The sequence below is a fragment of the Pelodiscus sinensis genome, chromosome 31 (assembly GCF_052426305.1).
Source record: "Pelodiscus sinensis isolate ZL-2025 chromosome 31, ASM5242630v1, whole genome shotgun sequence".
Taxonomy (NCBI): Eukaryota; Metazoa; Chordata; order Testudines; family Trionychidae; genus Pelodiscus; species Pelodiscus sinensis.
The window spans coordinates 14,335,026-14,351,474 of NC_143082.1; the positions used below are offsets into that span (position 1 = coordinate 14,335,026).

The window sequence follows — 16,449 nt, forward strand, 5'->3', positions numbered from 1 at the left end:
ATAATATGCATTACTTACAGCTTCCAGTTCACTTAAAGCAGGTAGGGAAGGCTTGTAATAATAAAAAAAAACGGGAAAGAAAGTTCCCATATCACACAGTAACAGAAGGATCTATTATTGAACAGAGGCAAGATTTCAGGTTTGTTAAAAAAGAAAGGTGTGTGTAATGCCTGCTTCTATCAGAATTTCCTCCCCACTCCTGAATAGATTTTAAGGCCAGATGGGTTCATTAGAACTCCAAGCATGAACTCCTATGTAAGATCAGACGACAGAATTTCAGCCAATTATCTGTATTTGTTCCAAATAATGAGAATTCATACCCTATTAAGGTTGTTCCTGGCCAAAATATGTTGACATTTGATTCATTTTTGCTACTAAATGGGTGGAGGAGATGCAGTAAGTAGTCTAAATGTAGAAGGATGAGCGTGTCTTCCATATAGGGCCATGCAAAGAAACCTAGAAAAATGCTCAACTGACTGTAGCAAGAATTGTATTCAAGTTGAACAGGTTAACAGTATATCAATCCTTTGTTACTGCTGGAAGCAGAAGTACTGCGTGTTGCCCTAAAGATAATGGAGAATATCAAGCCACGATAGGGGAACAATTCCAACTACTGTAGACATATAAAATGAAGGGAATCTAAGTTAGCTGTCACTACTCAAGAAAGATCTTGGAGTCACGGTGGATCATTTTCTGAAAACATCCACTCAGCGTGCAGCAGCAATCAAAAAAGCAAACAGGATGTTGGGAATCATTAAGAAAGGAATAGAGAACAGAACAAAAATATCTTATTGCCTCTGTGTAAATCCTTGGTATGTCCACATCTAGAATATTGCATGCAGATGTGGCTGCCCCCTCTCAAAAAAGTTACTGGAACTGGAAAAGGTTCAGAATAGGGCAACAGAAATTAGGGTGCATGGAATGGTTTGCATATGAGGAGAGATTAATAAGATTGGAACTCTTTAGCGTGGAAAAAAAAAGACTAAGAAGGGATATGACCGAAGTCTATAAAATCATGAGTGGTATATGACAAATAAATACGGCAATATTATTTACACTTCAGAACACATGAACGAGGGGCCACCAAATGAAATCAATAGGTAGCCGATTTAAAAAACAACAGTGACTTTCCACATGATGTAGAGTCAATCTGTGGAACTCCTTACTAGAGGAGTAAGGATGCTGAAGGCCAAGACTATGACAGGGTTAAAAAAAAAAAAAAAAAGAGCTCGATAAATTCATGGAGGTTAGGTCCATCAATGGCTATTAGCCAGGGTGGGTAGGAATGGTGTCCCTAGCCAGTTTGTCTGGGGCTGGAAATGGGAGACAGGGGAGGGATCATTTGATGATTCCCTGTTTTGTTCATTCCCCATGGGGCACCTGGCATTGGCCGCTGTGGGAAGACAGGATACTGGGCTAGATGGACCTTTGGTCTGACTCAGTAAAGTTGTTCTTATGTTGAATGTCTCGCACTGACAGGTTCTTGCAACAGCAGGTAGGGGCACAGCATGGAGGAAGTTGGTCTAGAAATATTAAGCTTTTCATGCAATCTAGTGTATAGGGCCAAGATATTACCGCACTAGTGCTAGAGTGTATATACTGTAGCATATTGGGCATCAATACGAGTTTCTTTTAACACAACATACTGGGTGTCGCAGTTCAAAAAAAAGAGACCCAAGAAACCAAGTTGGAAAAGCGTCTGTTCTTTTAATTGAAAATGTAGTGCATACAAATTGGTTCATGGTCAATTAAAAAAAATAAAGGTTTCACAAAGACTGGAATAGAAGCTAAATTATAGCACAGTAGGAGGACTTTATACACAAGTTCCTGCATATAGGTGTGATTTTGATATACATTCCAACAGTGACATCATGCATGTTCACAGTGGTCATGCACTTTTTACACCCACAGACCAGAAGTTTTTAAAATGCATGCAAATCTAAGGCATGTATCAAACTACAGGAACTTAAGCTAACAAAGGCAGCAAGATAGCAGATTAACAGCAATTCTAGATTATAAACATGCCTTTGGTTAGACAAGTCTATATAGTTTTGCTGCCAAATAAGAGAGTAACACACAAATCAGAGGAATTAGATATAAAACTGAAAACACTGGCAGTAAGTAGAATGCACACTCCATTTCCATCTGGAATTCTGAACGCGCACTTTAACGAAAATATCGTTTTTCTGCATATCAAGCATTAATACTTAAGGCTATTTTGTCAGTAATCTTGATTAACAGTAAGTTAGCCAACTTTGTAGGCTTAGTTAAAACGATTTAAAAGATGAGCAGCTTGTTCTTGGTGCAACCTACCTAACACTGAATTCCTTATGAAGTTTCCTTATGCAAATCTATGAAACCATTTTGTGTGTGCACTTGGGAGGTTATTCTTTCCTGGATGTCTGCACTTCTTGCTACTCTACCAGGAGTGGTACACATACATCGTCTTTATTGTTGTAGGAAACAGCCAGACTTATGCTTTACTCTAGCAATTGGAGACGGTGGTCTAGAATCCCCAGTGCCCTGCACTGCAGGTAGTGCCCAGGGCAAAGCAGATGTAAGCTTTTACTGTTCTAATTCAGTAGGATTTAACCCCAATGCAATGTGGATCTAAAGGACTATGCCAGTTGCAAGTGACTTTGGAGAATCTGCCTCCATGCCTTTGCTTTGGCAAGACAGCCAACGGTAACATGCAGCATCCTCTGAATGCCATGACATGCAGGAAGACAGAAGTGGCCATGTCTGAACTAAAACTTGTGTCCTCACACCACCTAGACAGAACCACACCCCACTTCCATACAGGAAATGACGCTTACTCCAGATGCGTCCTTCCCCTCCCACCAACATGATGGATGTCCTTTACAGTCTAACATTTGTCCAAATAAGGGACGTCACAATAAAGCGTCCCTTGTGAAATCTCTCTCCCCCCAACCCTCTGAAAGCCTTGGTAGCCCCCTTCATCTGCACAGACACATAACCTCTCTTGTGAGGAGCATGAGAAACTCTAAGACGATGAATTACCTGAAAAAGCCTTGTCTCCAATGAGAACTACAAAAACTAAGCTTGGAAACATACCGGTGATAGCCATTTTCAATATAAGATTTCCACTTTAAAAAACAAAAGAGGACTAATTGTAGTGATCAGGAGAGTAGAGGCCAAGTTGAATGGGTTAAATCAGGCAAAGCAAGGGAGATGCGGTGCGCACACATCTTCCAGGGGACCCAATCTTGACTTGTAACAGCCCCGCAATTCCAGTCCCAAGCCTCCCTTGAGCAGGGTGCTCGGGGGAAGAGTTGCGGGGATGGGGGCTGGAATCATGCCATGCTTTTGGGAGGTGCACACACAGAGGGCCTGGTAAGTCCTTGGGAAGCCGCTTCCACTTGTTATTCATGCCAGGATTTGAACCCAGTTCTCTTAAAAAGGTGAATAAACTAATGTACAAACTAAAACTCAGTGAAGACCAAAATATGACGAGATAAAGGACAGCACTTAGGTCACATTAAATTCTAGTGAAATACCTATCAAAATACCTCGACGCACACACAAATGTATAAACACGGAGTTGTAGTATCAGCAGAAACTTCCGTCAAGTAGTAATAGAAGAAAACGCTTATTGAATTAGATCCAGGACTTCAATTTCCCTACGAGTTTGCTTGACAGGGTTTCCCTCCTCCAAAACAATATTCTATCTCAAGATAATTCATAGTACAGATAGGTCCAAACCAGACCTTTCCGAACAGAGAAAAGGAAAGCATGTTTCGCACTGTAATCTTTGTAAATCTAGAGAGTTAAGAGTGTCCTGGGAGGTGGAAAGTACAACGGGGAAAGTTTTTGGAGGATAAAAAGGGCCAAACTGGACGTTAAAAAACAAAAACAAATCTAAAGTTTAAAAATGTTTAAAAAATAGAGACCCAAATTATGGAAAGCTTTTAAGCACATTCTGTTATGCTCCATATGCCAGTACATACAATTGTAGGAAACAGAAATGTCTATTAATGCCATACACACAAAGTAAATCATCGAACCATCAACCACCTGTAAACATTGATTTATTTTTTTCTTTGCTGATCACCAGAATCACATACCAGGTAGGAAAAAATATTACACCTCTAATGCTCAGACGTCTGGTGTTTATGGGCAAGGGTTTCTCCTGCAGTATTTCCACTGCTGGGAAGGAATTTCTGCACCCCAAATTCACCCTCATTTGTAATTGAAACCAGTGACTACTATCAAATGCATTTACAGTGCAAGAGCAACAGGTCAAGTTCAGAGTCTGGAATACAACTGAATTCTGACCTGTGGAGGTAGTTATAACATCACTTAGTGTCACAGACTTTACACGCTCCCCTGTAGTGAGGGGTGCTTGACTCCTACCTCTACCAATCCACCCCTCCCCCAAGTCCCCATCCTGCCTCATCCCATCCCGGCTCCTCCTCCACTCCCATTCCACCCCTTCCAGCCCCCACCCCCACAACTCTTCCCCCGAGCACCCTGCATCTCCCCTCCTAGAGCATCCGAACATGTGAAACATTTCAGGGCAGGCAGGAGGTGCTAGGTGTAAGGGGGCAGAAGGGGAGGTTGGCTGCGGGTGGGTGGTGACCACCCACTGACTTTTTCCCCGGAGCACCCACAGAATCAGCACCTAGGCACCTTTCACGTGCAATTGTCAGAAGAAGGATTAATACTTCAGATACTGTCTGAGCAGCTTGACTTCTGTTTATCAGCCTGCATTAAAGAGTCGCTGGAAGACTTCTGAAGCAGAAGTGTCATTCTGGAACACAGTGTGTCTTTTGCCAGGCTGTTAAGCCTGGTTAGCGTCTGGATAGGAGGTAGGTTACGTGCAGTTCCTACCCTGCAAAGCAGATCTCCAGCAGCAACATAATATTTCTTAGGCATGTGATTAAAGGGGATCAGCAAGGAAATTTATCCATCTCCTTAGTTATCTTAGCATCAAAATATTTCCCAATATGTACAGCTGAGCTTTTATAACACAAACTCACAAGTTAGGGGGTCCCCGCACATGTATTCTCTGTGCAAACCGCACATACCTTTTGATATGTTCACACAGTAAACCATAGAAACGCACTGGCTCTGATGGCCACCTGCTGTGTACAGACAGACCCACTGTTTAGTTAATTTGAGTGACAGACGGCTCTTCAGTAAGCACTGTTCTAGTGACGCTTACCGTTTGCCCACAGGCCAGGAAGGAGATCCCAAGAGCAATCAGACACAGCCAGGTCTGGAATTAAAGAAGGAGTGGATTATGAGAAATGTTCCTGCAAAAGTTACAATCAATTTAGCAGCTGCACTTTAATGAATGGAAACATGGAGGGATTACTTGGTGCTATTTTTCAATAATTACTAGGAAGTCAAGTTACCAAATCTCTTCATAATGAGCTCTATGGAGAATGTTAAAGCATATTAAGGCTGCTGAGATTGGGAAAGCTATTAAATAGCCTGTTGAACGTGGTTATAAGCCGCTCTAAACTTTGCCACACTTTTCACAGTAAGTAGAAAATTAGGCCATGTCTTCACTAAGCAGAAGATTGACGCTGCCATGATCGATCTTTCGGAGTTTGATTTAGCAGGTCTAGTCAAGACCTGCTAAATTGAACTCAGAGGGCGCCCCCTGTCAGTGGCCAGTACTCCTGCGAGGAGTAAGGGAAGCCGACAAGAGCATTTGCTCCCATCAGCCTCCTGCTGTGGGGGACAGAGAGGAAACTCGAATCAAGATACGCCAAATCCAGCTATGTAATTAACGTAGCAGGAGTTGAGCATCTTGATTCGACATTCCCTTTTAGTTTGGCCTGGCCGTAAGAGATACAGACGCAATCACAGGAAGGAAAGTCACACTGCATGTTGATAGACCTTTTTTCTTTAAACAAATACATAGTTGTCCCCTCTTACCATTTGAATGCACACAAACAAATCAGGAACTCTGCACCATTTTGAAGGTCTCTCCCCATCAGATTATTAGCTAGCATAGCACAGTTTAATCTAGGCTTGTTCAGATGAGTCACTAAGGGAATTGGGATGGAAAGTAAGAAGTTTCAAGGACTAATGGACTAAGCACAGAACTGGGAGACAAATTTCTGACTCTGCCTGGCCCTTGAACAGGTCTTGATTTATGGGAAACTGAGGCACATCTGAAATGATGCACTTAGGGGATGGCGAGGGTTACTTAGCCTTTGTAAGATTTCTATGGGTTATTAAATAAAAGCTTCCAGTTCTCGGGAAAGCAAGCTTATTTGTCACAATGCTGCCTCAGCCCAACAGTTACTGAATCCCAACATTATATAGCAACAGTCTTGCCAAAGAACACGGATGTACAATACTCACCAAGTAGGCAACAAAGCACAGGTAGACAACGGAGAGAATGGCTGCCACCACGTATAAGGCCAGGTGTCCCAGCGCAGTGACGTAGACCACCACAAAATACATGTTAATGCAGCAGACAATGAGAATGAGCACGCTGCCAGCGATCTTCCAGCCTCTAAAAGGAAACCCCAAAGAAACGGGATTGGAGGGGGATTTGGGAGAGGGAGGGAGGTTCCCATTTTCCCTGCAGTTTGGAGGGAACCCTTCTCGTCATGCCAACGTTCACAGAATGGTACAGACTGTTTTCTAACCCTACTTTTAGACGAAAAACACTGACTAGATAAAGGGGCAAGACAAGATGTCAAGAGTGTGCTCAGGAAGCAACACACACCCACACTCACACCCACACCGAGTTTCTTATACACAGGAGGTGGCGACGGAGCCCTGGGGGCCAGTGGCGGAGCAGCCTCCAGACCCAGTAGTCTGGACCCCAGAGCTGGTGGGACTCCAGAAGGGATGGACGTGTCTGGAGGCCCGGACTCAGGTCTGGAGGAGCCGGCAGTGGGACTGACCCCGAGGCTCAGGGAAGCCAGGTGCAAAATCTAGGGGAGCTGCAGCATCCCCCACACTCCTACTTCCCACACCTATGTCCATTGCAAGGAGAGTAAGTTCTCAGGCAGGTCTCGCGGAGACCGGGCTGTGTATACGACAACAAACAGAAGAACTCCAATACTGTTCAGGGAATAAAAACAATTCACACATTTCTCATGAACTATTAGCCCTGCTTAACTATACTGAAGGGGAAGAGTGGCCTCGTGGTCAGGGTGCCAGCCTGGACTTGGGAGACTTGGATTCAATTTTGTACGTTGCCACAAAAGTTCCCATGTGACCTTGGGCAAGTCACTTAGCCTCTCAAGTCCCCATATGTAAAACGGGGGTGAAACGCTCCTCTCTCAGACGGTATTGTGGGAATAAATACATCAAAGATTATGCTCAGATCTCACATCTCTAAGGACCAAGCACCTAAGAGGAATATCAATATTTGGAGCTAAACCAAATGGTTTAAAAAAAAATATATCAGGAAAAGGTCCAGGAGTCTCGTCATACTTACAGCCCATTAGCAAAGTCTTTCATCACAGGATGCAGGCTGGTGAACGTGAGGACTGGGATTAAAGCAAAGGGAAGCTGGAATAAGGCAACAAGATGCAGATTAGGGACGGGACTGTTTGCATAACCCCCCCCCCCCCCCATGTTTGTTTACACACACTAGTTTTCCCCTTTAGCTACTGGAACTGCATTCTAAGACACTCCCCAGGTAGAAATAGTAGCAGTGTAAACTACTCGGTGCTTTCCCATCTTCCCTCCACGGAGAGATTCTTGCATGAGAGAATCCAGAAGCTATATTCTATGCTGGGGTACGGAGTGTGTCCTTCTGAAGGGCACGGAGCATGTTTCAGACAAGAACTATCAGCAGCTGAAATTCTTCTACTCTTAAGAATTTAATTTGTCGGTTCCCATTCCCCATTTCACAACAGGAACCAGGTACCATAAACACTGATCTCTCCTGCCCAAGAGCTGGAAGCCCATGGAGAATAGAACCAGATTGTTATTTTTCCTGACTTTTAAATGTAAGCAAGGTGTAAGTGGAACCCTGCCTAAATATGCTTCTTGCTCTTGATGTGGCGCAGATAATGCAGCCAAAGACAAACGTCTGACATGAAAATTCACATTACACAGGTTTAGAGGAAAGGCTTTGGCCATCTGGCGGCAGGCTTGGATTATCGAAAACTGAAGGAATTAACAAGTCCCAGGATACATTTAGTATATTGCCAGCGTTTAGGTGTGCAAGTTTTAGGTAGCAGGGAATAGTGTTTGGGTGCCTCGCCCATTGGAAGTTTTACAGCTAGTCGTGATAAGGGAATATATAAATGGGTGGGTATCATCTCTCAGTATCTGGGGTAGGCGATACAACCAATGTCGACAACAGTTCACAAGCAGCTATTGGCCGGGGCAGATCCTAAATTCACTGCTGCTGGAAAACCCAATTCCGATAGCAGCTGCTGCCGTCACAGGTCCCTCCCACTCCTCTCCGCACCCAGGATCCCTCGGCCAACAGAAAATGTTTATAAGCGAGCAAACAGAAGGCCCTAAAGCAGGAGTGGGCAAATACCAGCCCATAGGCCGGATCTGGTCTGCCAAGGTCAGCCCCTGGTAGGTTTATTGCCCACCCCTGCCTTAAAGCCAACACGGGTAGCGACGAAGAGGCTGGTTCCGAATGCAAGGAGCGAATGATTAGAGACTACTCTCCAAGGACGCGCCCCTTGGAGCTGCAAGCGGACAGCTGCTCACCTGTAAGCTCTGAAGAACGTTCAGGAAGTCATTCATCCCGGTCAGGTGTTCCACATCTTGGAAAATGGCCACCAGCAGGGTTGGCGTGATGGCAATGGAGCGGGTCAAAATCACTCGTGCAAACCGCGACCACTTCAGGTTGAGGAATCCCTTTGGGGAGGGAAACGGAAGAACTGCTGTTCCCGAAAGGCAGCGTCCCACAGAGCTACAGGGGGTGATCTACTACAGGGAGAGTTTCTCTTCTAGGGACCTAAGGACGTGAGGCTGGAATTTTCCCAGGGGAATCGGGGACCTAAGAGTCTGGGACATGAGTCAATGGTAGGACAGTCTGATCCGGCAGCCAGCGACATGGTCAGGAAAGGAGGTGAGGCCACCCTAACTTCAAGGGGTCACAAGGAGAAGCAGGACACAGACATAAGGCAACACTACGAGTCACACACCTCCATGACAAACTGCCCCGAGTAGGTCCCAGTCATCGTCGAGCTCTGACCTGCAGCCAGGATGCCAACTGCCCAGATGTACAGAGCGGCAGGGCCAAAGTAACAGCCCAGCACAACACCCTGAAACACAGAAGGGTTTCCAGTCACAGCTCAGCTGGGGTTAAATCCTAGATTTAGAGCCAGCAGCTCCAACAGCTCCGTGTTCCCTGCCACCCAGCCCCTCGCTCTGTCCCAACGCGGCAGCTCTTACAGTGTTTACGGGTTCAAGCCTTGACTCGTCTCCGTTGGTTCAGAAGCAGCAGCAGCTGCATGTAAATGAGTCAAGGAGGCGAAGGTCGTTAGATAAAGTCACCCTGGCTGGCCTGGCCATGCGCCACTCACCCCTTTGTAGATGTCCACTTCCAGGCTTTGGTTGTTTTGGGGGAAGAGTCCGGCATGGGGGCTGCTGCTGTTAGCGCAGGCTTGGCTCTAGAGAAGGAAAAGGCCATTTAGGAAGTTTTGCTTTTGTGACGATATTCCAAGAGCAGAACCCGGGGCTGGAAGAGCGCGAGGCGGAGAGGGAAGTGGGTGGGATGAAATGCACTGGCATTAGCGTGTTGGGTGCCTCTTGCAGACCAGGGAGAGCGCAGGGAGGAAAGAGTCAAGGCCCGATTCTTATTTACACTGAGGCTCCTTTTAGGCCATTCTGGCAGTTCCTACGTTTATGCTCTTTACGATACCAGGCCACGTAAAAAGACCTGCCTGTAAAGGAGAACCAAGCCCTACGTGTATGAAACACTCAGGGTCACAGGTGCTATTATTAATCCAGAACCAGTATTTTAGGGTGTAGCTACACTACAGTGGGAGGCGTGACTGAGCTAGCTTTGATCTAACCAGCAAGGAAGCTACAGCCCTAGGGTCCCAGGTGAGCAGGTGACTGCTCATACTGTTGCTTGCCTGTCTTGGTTTTGTTGCTGTGTTACTCAAGCTAGGTGTACGACCATGCGCTACAATCCCATCTCCCAGCCGCAGTACATATACGCCCACCGCGTCTCTGACTCCCAGTAACCCAGAAAGTCCACAACACAAGCAGCCAGCCCCCTCTTCCCCCCGCCACGCACGCCAGAGACTCACCACATTTGCATTCGTCTGCCCAAAAAAGGCTTCGGCGAAGACGGAGACGACGAAGACGTTAATGAGGAAAGAGATGAAGAGGGCAATGCAGGACTCGATGAAGAAATACTTATTGGCTTCTTGCACCTCCTTCTTGTTGGCACGATTCACCTGCCTCGACTGGAGAGAGAGCATTGAAAGACGATGAGGCATTTCAGAACCGCTAGCGGATGGAACCAGCGGTATCTCCAACAGGTTGTTCCGTCAATCGCTGCTGAACTTTGGCCAGAACAGTCTGACACAGGAGACATTACCCAGCAGCCAGCCACGAGGAGCTGCTAATGCAACAGTGCCATGGGGTGCACCTCAAGCAAAGAGGCATGGTTTGAAGCAGCAGGGCTGTGGCTGACCCACATTCACACAAGCACAACCGCACCCATTCGCAGGGTGCACTAACACTGCACGTTTGAGTGCGTTGCTCCTGCAGACTGATTTCACCATGGTGAACAGAAGCTCTAAAACAAACAAAAAAACCTCTCGCCATGCTGGACGTGTGTCCCAGCTCAGCGTGGCCCCCAAAGGCTGCCTGGCTTCCTGCTGATGTGCCCTAAGATACAGGAGCTAGTACGTTAAGAGGAAGCATCAATCTGAGCTCTAAACGCATGTTACTATGGGGAGGGAGATGTGGGCGAATGAGAAAGAAGCCAAACTTATTTGCAGGACAGATTGATGGACCTCAGCTATAAAATTCAGCTGGGTTTGTCATCTGATCCCCCCTAGAATTAAATATGGATGGATCCCACAGGGCACAGAGACTCCTCCAACGTCTCCGATACAGGTGAGGTATTTGTCAAGTGTTAACCATGTCACAGAGACTGTACTGCTCTATCATGGTGCACGTGGCGTATTCTAGTTCTGGAAACTTACGCGGAACAGTCAACATCAGACTCAGCTTACTGGCCTGATTCCAAAGAATGAAGAGCGCCAGGGACTGCTGCTAGAGAGAAGGGTTTTCAAAGGTGCGCGGCATCGGTGTCGTGTGCTGGAATAAAGCTCACACTGACTTGGGACTCACCCTCCATCGTACGATCAATGGGCGTTTTGCCGTTGACTTCCTCGACAATACTCGCTCCGACAAGGGCAGCCACTACTATTCAAACACACCAGACCTCGCGAGGCGCTTTCCTCTAAGCCAGCAATGGGCAACCGAGGCGGCTGCATGCGTGGCTCTCCTCCGGCTCAGTGGGCCGCAAGACTGTCCTACCCAAGACAGGCTCCCGGGAGGAGGTAGGTTTGCTTGCTGCGCTCGCAATCTAGAATGGGCGGGGGAACCGTCAGCGGTGCTTTGACTGGCTGCAGGGGGAGCACCCGGCTCTCACAGCCGGTGTGGTGTGCCATCCGCACGCCCCCCACTGTAGGTACGTGTCACTTTAGTAACACCGGGAGGAAAAAACCCGCGGAGTCTGCCGCCCCTGCACATGAGAACGGTAAACACAGAACCCCGACGGGGGCCCACCCCTGCGCTAAGCCGTTACTATCGCATCCCAATAGTCTCCTCATATTTACGAAGAGCGAGCCAGCGGGAACACGGGAATCACCCCCCACCCCAGTCCCCTTACCTTGACTAAAGCAGAATGCAGGTACATGTTGTGTGGCATGATGACCGCTCCCACGATCCCCACCGCTTGTTCTAGCTGGGGGGTGCCGCAGTTTTCACAGTAGGGCAGGAACATCCCCGTCAGCAGCTTTCCCTGGTCTGGCTTTACTGTAACATACTATACACAGACACAACAGAGCCGCTAAGACCTGTGGATTGGCACAGTTCACACAGCTGCTCAGAGGGACAACTTGGAAGGCCCCCAATTGGGGGAGGGATCGCTCAGTGGTGTGAGCATTGGCCTGCTAAACCCAGGGTTGTGAGTTCAATCCTTGAGGTGGCCACTTAGGGATCTGGGCCAAATCGATCAGGGACAGTGTTGGTCCTGCTGTGAAGGCAGGGGACTGGACTCGATGACCTTTCAAGGTCCCTTCCAGCTCTAGGAGATTAATATATATGGAGCTATACTTATTTACCCAGTCCAAACGGAGTAATTCAGGAATAGCTCCCCCTCTTTAAAAGTTAGAGACTGTTACCCACTAGCACTGAAACAGCAATGTCAATGTTGGACCCCAGTGTGCTCGCCAGATACAGGTAAATAGCAAACAATCCCTGAACTGGGTTTAAATAGCGAACAATCCTTGAATTGGTCTAACCCTCTGGAGCCAGCACCAGCCCGATTTGAGGCAGAAGGCAAATGAAGAGCCCCAGTTAACATGGGCCGCACACAAAAGAAGGTGCACATAGGAGACCGTTAAAGTAGGTGCTTTAGGATTGGTCTAAGTTGTTCCAATAGAACTGCTTCCCATAGAAAAGTTTGGGTTTTTGAACCAGAATCTTTTGGGTTTTGACAAAAAACTCAAAAAGCTGCATGGGAAAACCTCCGCCCGCCCACCCCCCCCGGGAAGGGGTGGGGGAAGCGACTCAGCTGATATGTTTGACTTTAAGCCTGAGCTTAAAGTGCTTTCCAGAATTGAGAGCACAAGGAAAGGAGACCTCACGAGGCCTGGCAGAAGAGGATGCTCTCAGCATCAGCGTCACTTGCTGGAAGTAAAACTCCCACTGACTTTGGACTAACTCGGGCATCCTTAAAAATCCATGGGAGTTTTGCCACTGCCGTCCTTAACACCCACCCTGAGTAGGGCAGTCATGCTATTCAAACACAGAAAAGCAGAGGAAGAAATGACACTGTCCAGTTTGTGAGATGTTTTAGAGAAGAGAACGAAGTTCAAGTTCAGCAAAAAGACCGGAGGGGCAGTCACCAAGGCGTTCCAGCGCGAATTACCTCGTATCCAAAGGTAATGGCCATGATGGTAATAAGAAAGCCAAAAAACGCTTCCAGTTTCCGCAAGCCTGTGGAAGAAACAAGCCATTAGCAAGCTCTGGAGGGCACGTCTGGGGCACAGCTGCCCGGTTTCATCGCTGGTGCGTAAACAACGAAAGAGAAGAAAGAACTCACCGTACTTGTCCAGGAACAGGAACATGAACGTGTCAGCAATGGTGATGAGCACTCCACCCCACAAAGGGACTCTGCAATCGATCAACGGAGGTCAGCAGGAATAGTACTTTCACCAGATCTTCTCCAAGCTTCCCTACGGTCAGGGGCAGGGATCCTGGCCTTTTTGTTTAACCACCCCGCACAAACATCTCTCGAGGCCTGGTTCGTCCTCCCACAAGCTGCTAGTTACTTAAGTCAAGAGACGAAGTCTGTTTTCTACATGAACAGCTCACAGCTTAAGCCAGGCTGGGTGCGTCACACCTCTCTGCGATAAGGCAACGAGCCTGGAGTTTCTCATTAAGTCTCCATGGCTAAGCTGCCTGGTCAAAGTGGCTAATGTGCAGGTAACACCAAATGGGCTAAGATTCTACAGCAGTGTCCTCCTGGCTTTAGTCCTGATCTAACAGAAGCCCCTCTGGTGTTTGATACCGCGAGGCTCTGAACATAAAAATGGCCAGACAGAGTCAGACCAATGGTCCATCCAGCCCAGCGTCCTATCTGCCCACTGTGGCCAACACCAGGTGTCCCAGAGGGAGGGATGACAACAGGGAATCCCCTCACGTGATCCCTCCTCCGTCACTCACCTCCAGCGAAACAGAGGCCAGGGACACTGTTCCTACCCATCCTGGCTAATTGCCACGGATGGACCTCACCTCTGTGAATCGATCTAGCTCTTTTTTGAACCCTGTTAAAGTCCTAGCCTTCACCACATCCCCTGGCGAGGAGTTCCACAGGTTGACTGTGTGCGGAGTGAAGAAAAACTTCCTTTTGTTTTAACCCTGCTGCCTATTAATTTAATTTGGTGACCTTTAGGTTCCTTTACTGTGGGAATAAGTAAATAACTTTTCCTTATTCACTTTTTCCACACCAGTTTTGATTTTATAGACCTCAATCACATCCCCCCTTCGTCTCCTCTTTTCTAAGCTGAAAAGTCCCAGCCTTTTTATTCTCTCTTCGTATGGGACCCGTTCCAAACCCCTCACCATTTCTGTTGCCCTTTTCTGAACCTCCGGTTTAACAATGCCCAATGGAAGCTTATTCAGAGTTCTAGTGTGTCAAGCCAACAACGGCTGCTAGTTGTAGGCTCAGAAAAGCCCATTTTATTGAAAAACATTTCATCTCAGATATTTGTAGGCAGTACGTGCTGCAGAGAGGGCTCTTATGCACTGCTGAGCAGAACAGGGCAGCGATGTGCTAAGAGTCTCGCTACAGGAAAACGCTAGAGAAGCACGCTCATTTTCTGCTTCTCTCGGGGATAGCAGCCAACTTACTTCCCAGCAGACAAGAGGTTAATAGCGATTGCCGAGCCAATTACTTCTTGCATGTCCGACCCAATGATAGCGAGTTCAATCATCAGCCACAACATAATCCGAGGGACCTAAACACAGAAACTGGGCTTCAGAACCAGAAATAAAGAACAGACTATTACAGGGACAGTTTCCTCCAAACTTCCTGCCAGACTTCTGTGAGTTCACCGCCCCAGCCAGGAAAACCATCTTCCCTTCTAGCACCGAAGTCAATGGAAGACACCCAGGACTCCCGTATATACCGGATCAGGCCTCTGACTGTTTCGAAGCCCTCGTGCACTTCGACTTTCACGGTTTAGCTTCTGCTCCTTGCTCAGTTTGGATGGCGAAACTCGACAGACAGGGTTACGGCAGCGTTCGAGCTGCAAGACCGGCAGGTTTAAGAGCGAAGTCTCAAAATGCCTTTCCCGCGGAAATGGAATCAAGTGGCCAGGACTTTCAGTGAGTTTTATTGGCGGGGAAGGGGGATTTCAAATGGACAACCCAACCATACGGCCCTGACTGTCTGATTTAATCCCTTTAAACTGGTTTGGGTAGAATTACTGAAATGTCAGTCACTGCCAAATGCTCACACGACCATGAGCGTTTCCTTGATAGCCAACGGCATATCGTAAAATCATGAGTATAATGCGCACCTATGTATAATGCACACCCTGACTTGAGGATCAGAGGGGTCGCCGTGTTCGTCTGAATCTGCAAAAGCGGCGAGGAGTCCTGTGGCACCTTATAGACTAACCGAAGTGTAGGAGCATGAGCTTTCGTGGGCAAAGACCCACTTCGTCAGATGCACGTAGTGGAAATTTCCAGAGGCAGGTATAAACATGCAGGCCAGGATCAGGCTGGAGATGAGGAGGTGGATCCAATCAAGGAGGATGAGGCCCACTTCTAGTCGCTGATCTGGAGGTGTGAATTCCAAGAGAGGAGAAGCTGTTCCTCCAGATCAGCGACTAGAAGTGGGCCTCATCCTCCCAGATTGGATCCACCTCGTCATCTCCAGCCTGATCCTGGCCTGCATGTTTATACCTGCCTCTAGAAATTTCCACTATGTGCATCTGACGAAGTGGGTCTTTGCCCACGAAAGCTCATGCTCCTACACTTCGGTTAGTCTATAAGGTGCCACAGGACTCCTCGTAGCTTTTACCCTGACTTTAGAATCTTAGCATAATGAAAAAATTTAAATTCCTATGTACAATGCGCACCCCATTGTACAGGAGAACGGGAGGTAACCTGTTTCTGAAGTCCAGAATTTCTTGTCTCTACTAAACGGGAACACAACATTTGATTATCCTTAAACTGGATCTGAAGCTACAGGGAAACGCACGCGCAGCCCAGGGAGCCGGCGGTGGAGTTTGAAACCTGCCTCCCGCCCTCCTGGACAGCTGCCCGGGTGCTGTGGCGGCAACACGGCCTGCCCGCCGCGCCAGGAGCCGACCCGCCAGCACCAAGCCCAGCCTCACCCGCCTCCCGGAGGCGGCCCTGGGCTGCAGGAGAGCGAGAGGGACGTGCTGCTCCTACCTGCAGGCTCGCCTGGGAAACGTGCGCACAGTGGACAGCTGCCCATGCACCGCGCCAAGCTCGCGCCTGCTGCGGGGACCCCTTGGAATCCCCAGGCGCAGCCTGAAGGAGCACCGGGCAGGCAGCGAGCCAGGGCGCTGCAGCCTGGCGGCGCTGCCGGTTCCTCGCCTTGTACAGGAGCCTGGCGCGGCGGCAACCCCCATGCTGCACTGCAGTGGGAAAGTTTCTGTGCGGAGGGGAGGAGGAGTTTAAAACTTGAAAAAAAATGCTCCTATGTATAATGTGCACCCCGGCTTTGAGCCTAAAAAACCGGGGGAAAAAGTGCGCATTATA

At 47.9% G+C, this 16,449-nt stretch overlaps 1 protein-coding gene across 4 annotated transcripts in view; it reads right to left on the bottom strand.

Annotated features, from left to right (window-relative positions):
* The window catches only part of SLC11A2 (solute carrier family 11 member 2), a 42,357-nt gene that overhangs the window by 5,293 nt on the left and 20,615 nt on the right, over positions 1 to 16,449 (bottom strand). For all 4 annotated transcript variants that reach the window (XM_075901700.2, XM_075901702.2, XM_075901701.2 and 1 more), the window contains 11 exons: positions 14,566 to 14,672; positions 13,256 to 13,326; positions 13,082 to 13,149; positions 11,819 to 11,974; positions 10,221 to 10,379; positions 9,489 to 9,575; positions 9,108 to 9,227; positions 8,668 to 8,817; positions 7,430 to 7,503; positions 6,340 to 6,493; positions 5,186 to 5,239 (listed from right to left, as the gene is read on the bottom strand). In XM_075901700.2, the coding sequence (XP_075757815.2) occupies positions 5,186 to 5,239; positions 6,340 to 6,493; positions 7,430 to 7,503; positions 8,668 to 8,817; positions 9,108 to 9,227; positions 9,489 to 9,575; positions 10,221 to 10,379; positions 11,819 to 11,974; positions 13,082 to 13,149; positions 13,256 to 13,326; positions 14,566 to 14,672 (1,200 nt within the window). The remainder of the gene's footprint in view (positions 1 to 5,185; positions 5,240 to 6,339; positions 6,494 to 7,429; positions 7,504 to 8,667; positions 8,818 to 9,107; positions 9,228 to 9,488; positions 9,576 to 10,220; positions 10,380 to 11,818; positions 11,975 to 13,081; positions 13,150 to 13,255; positions 13,327 to 14,565; positions 14,673 to 16,449) is intronic.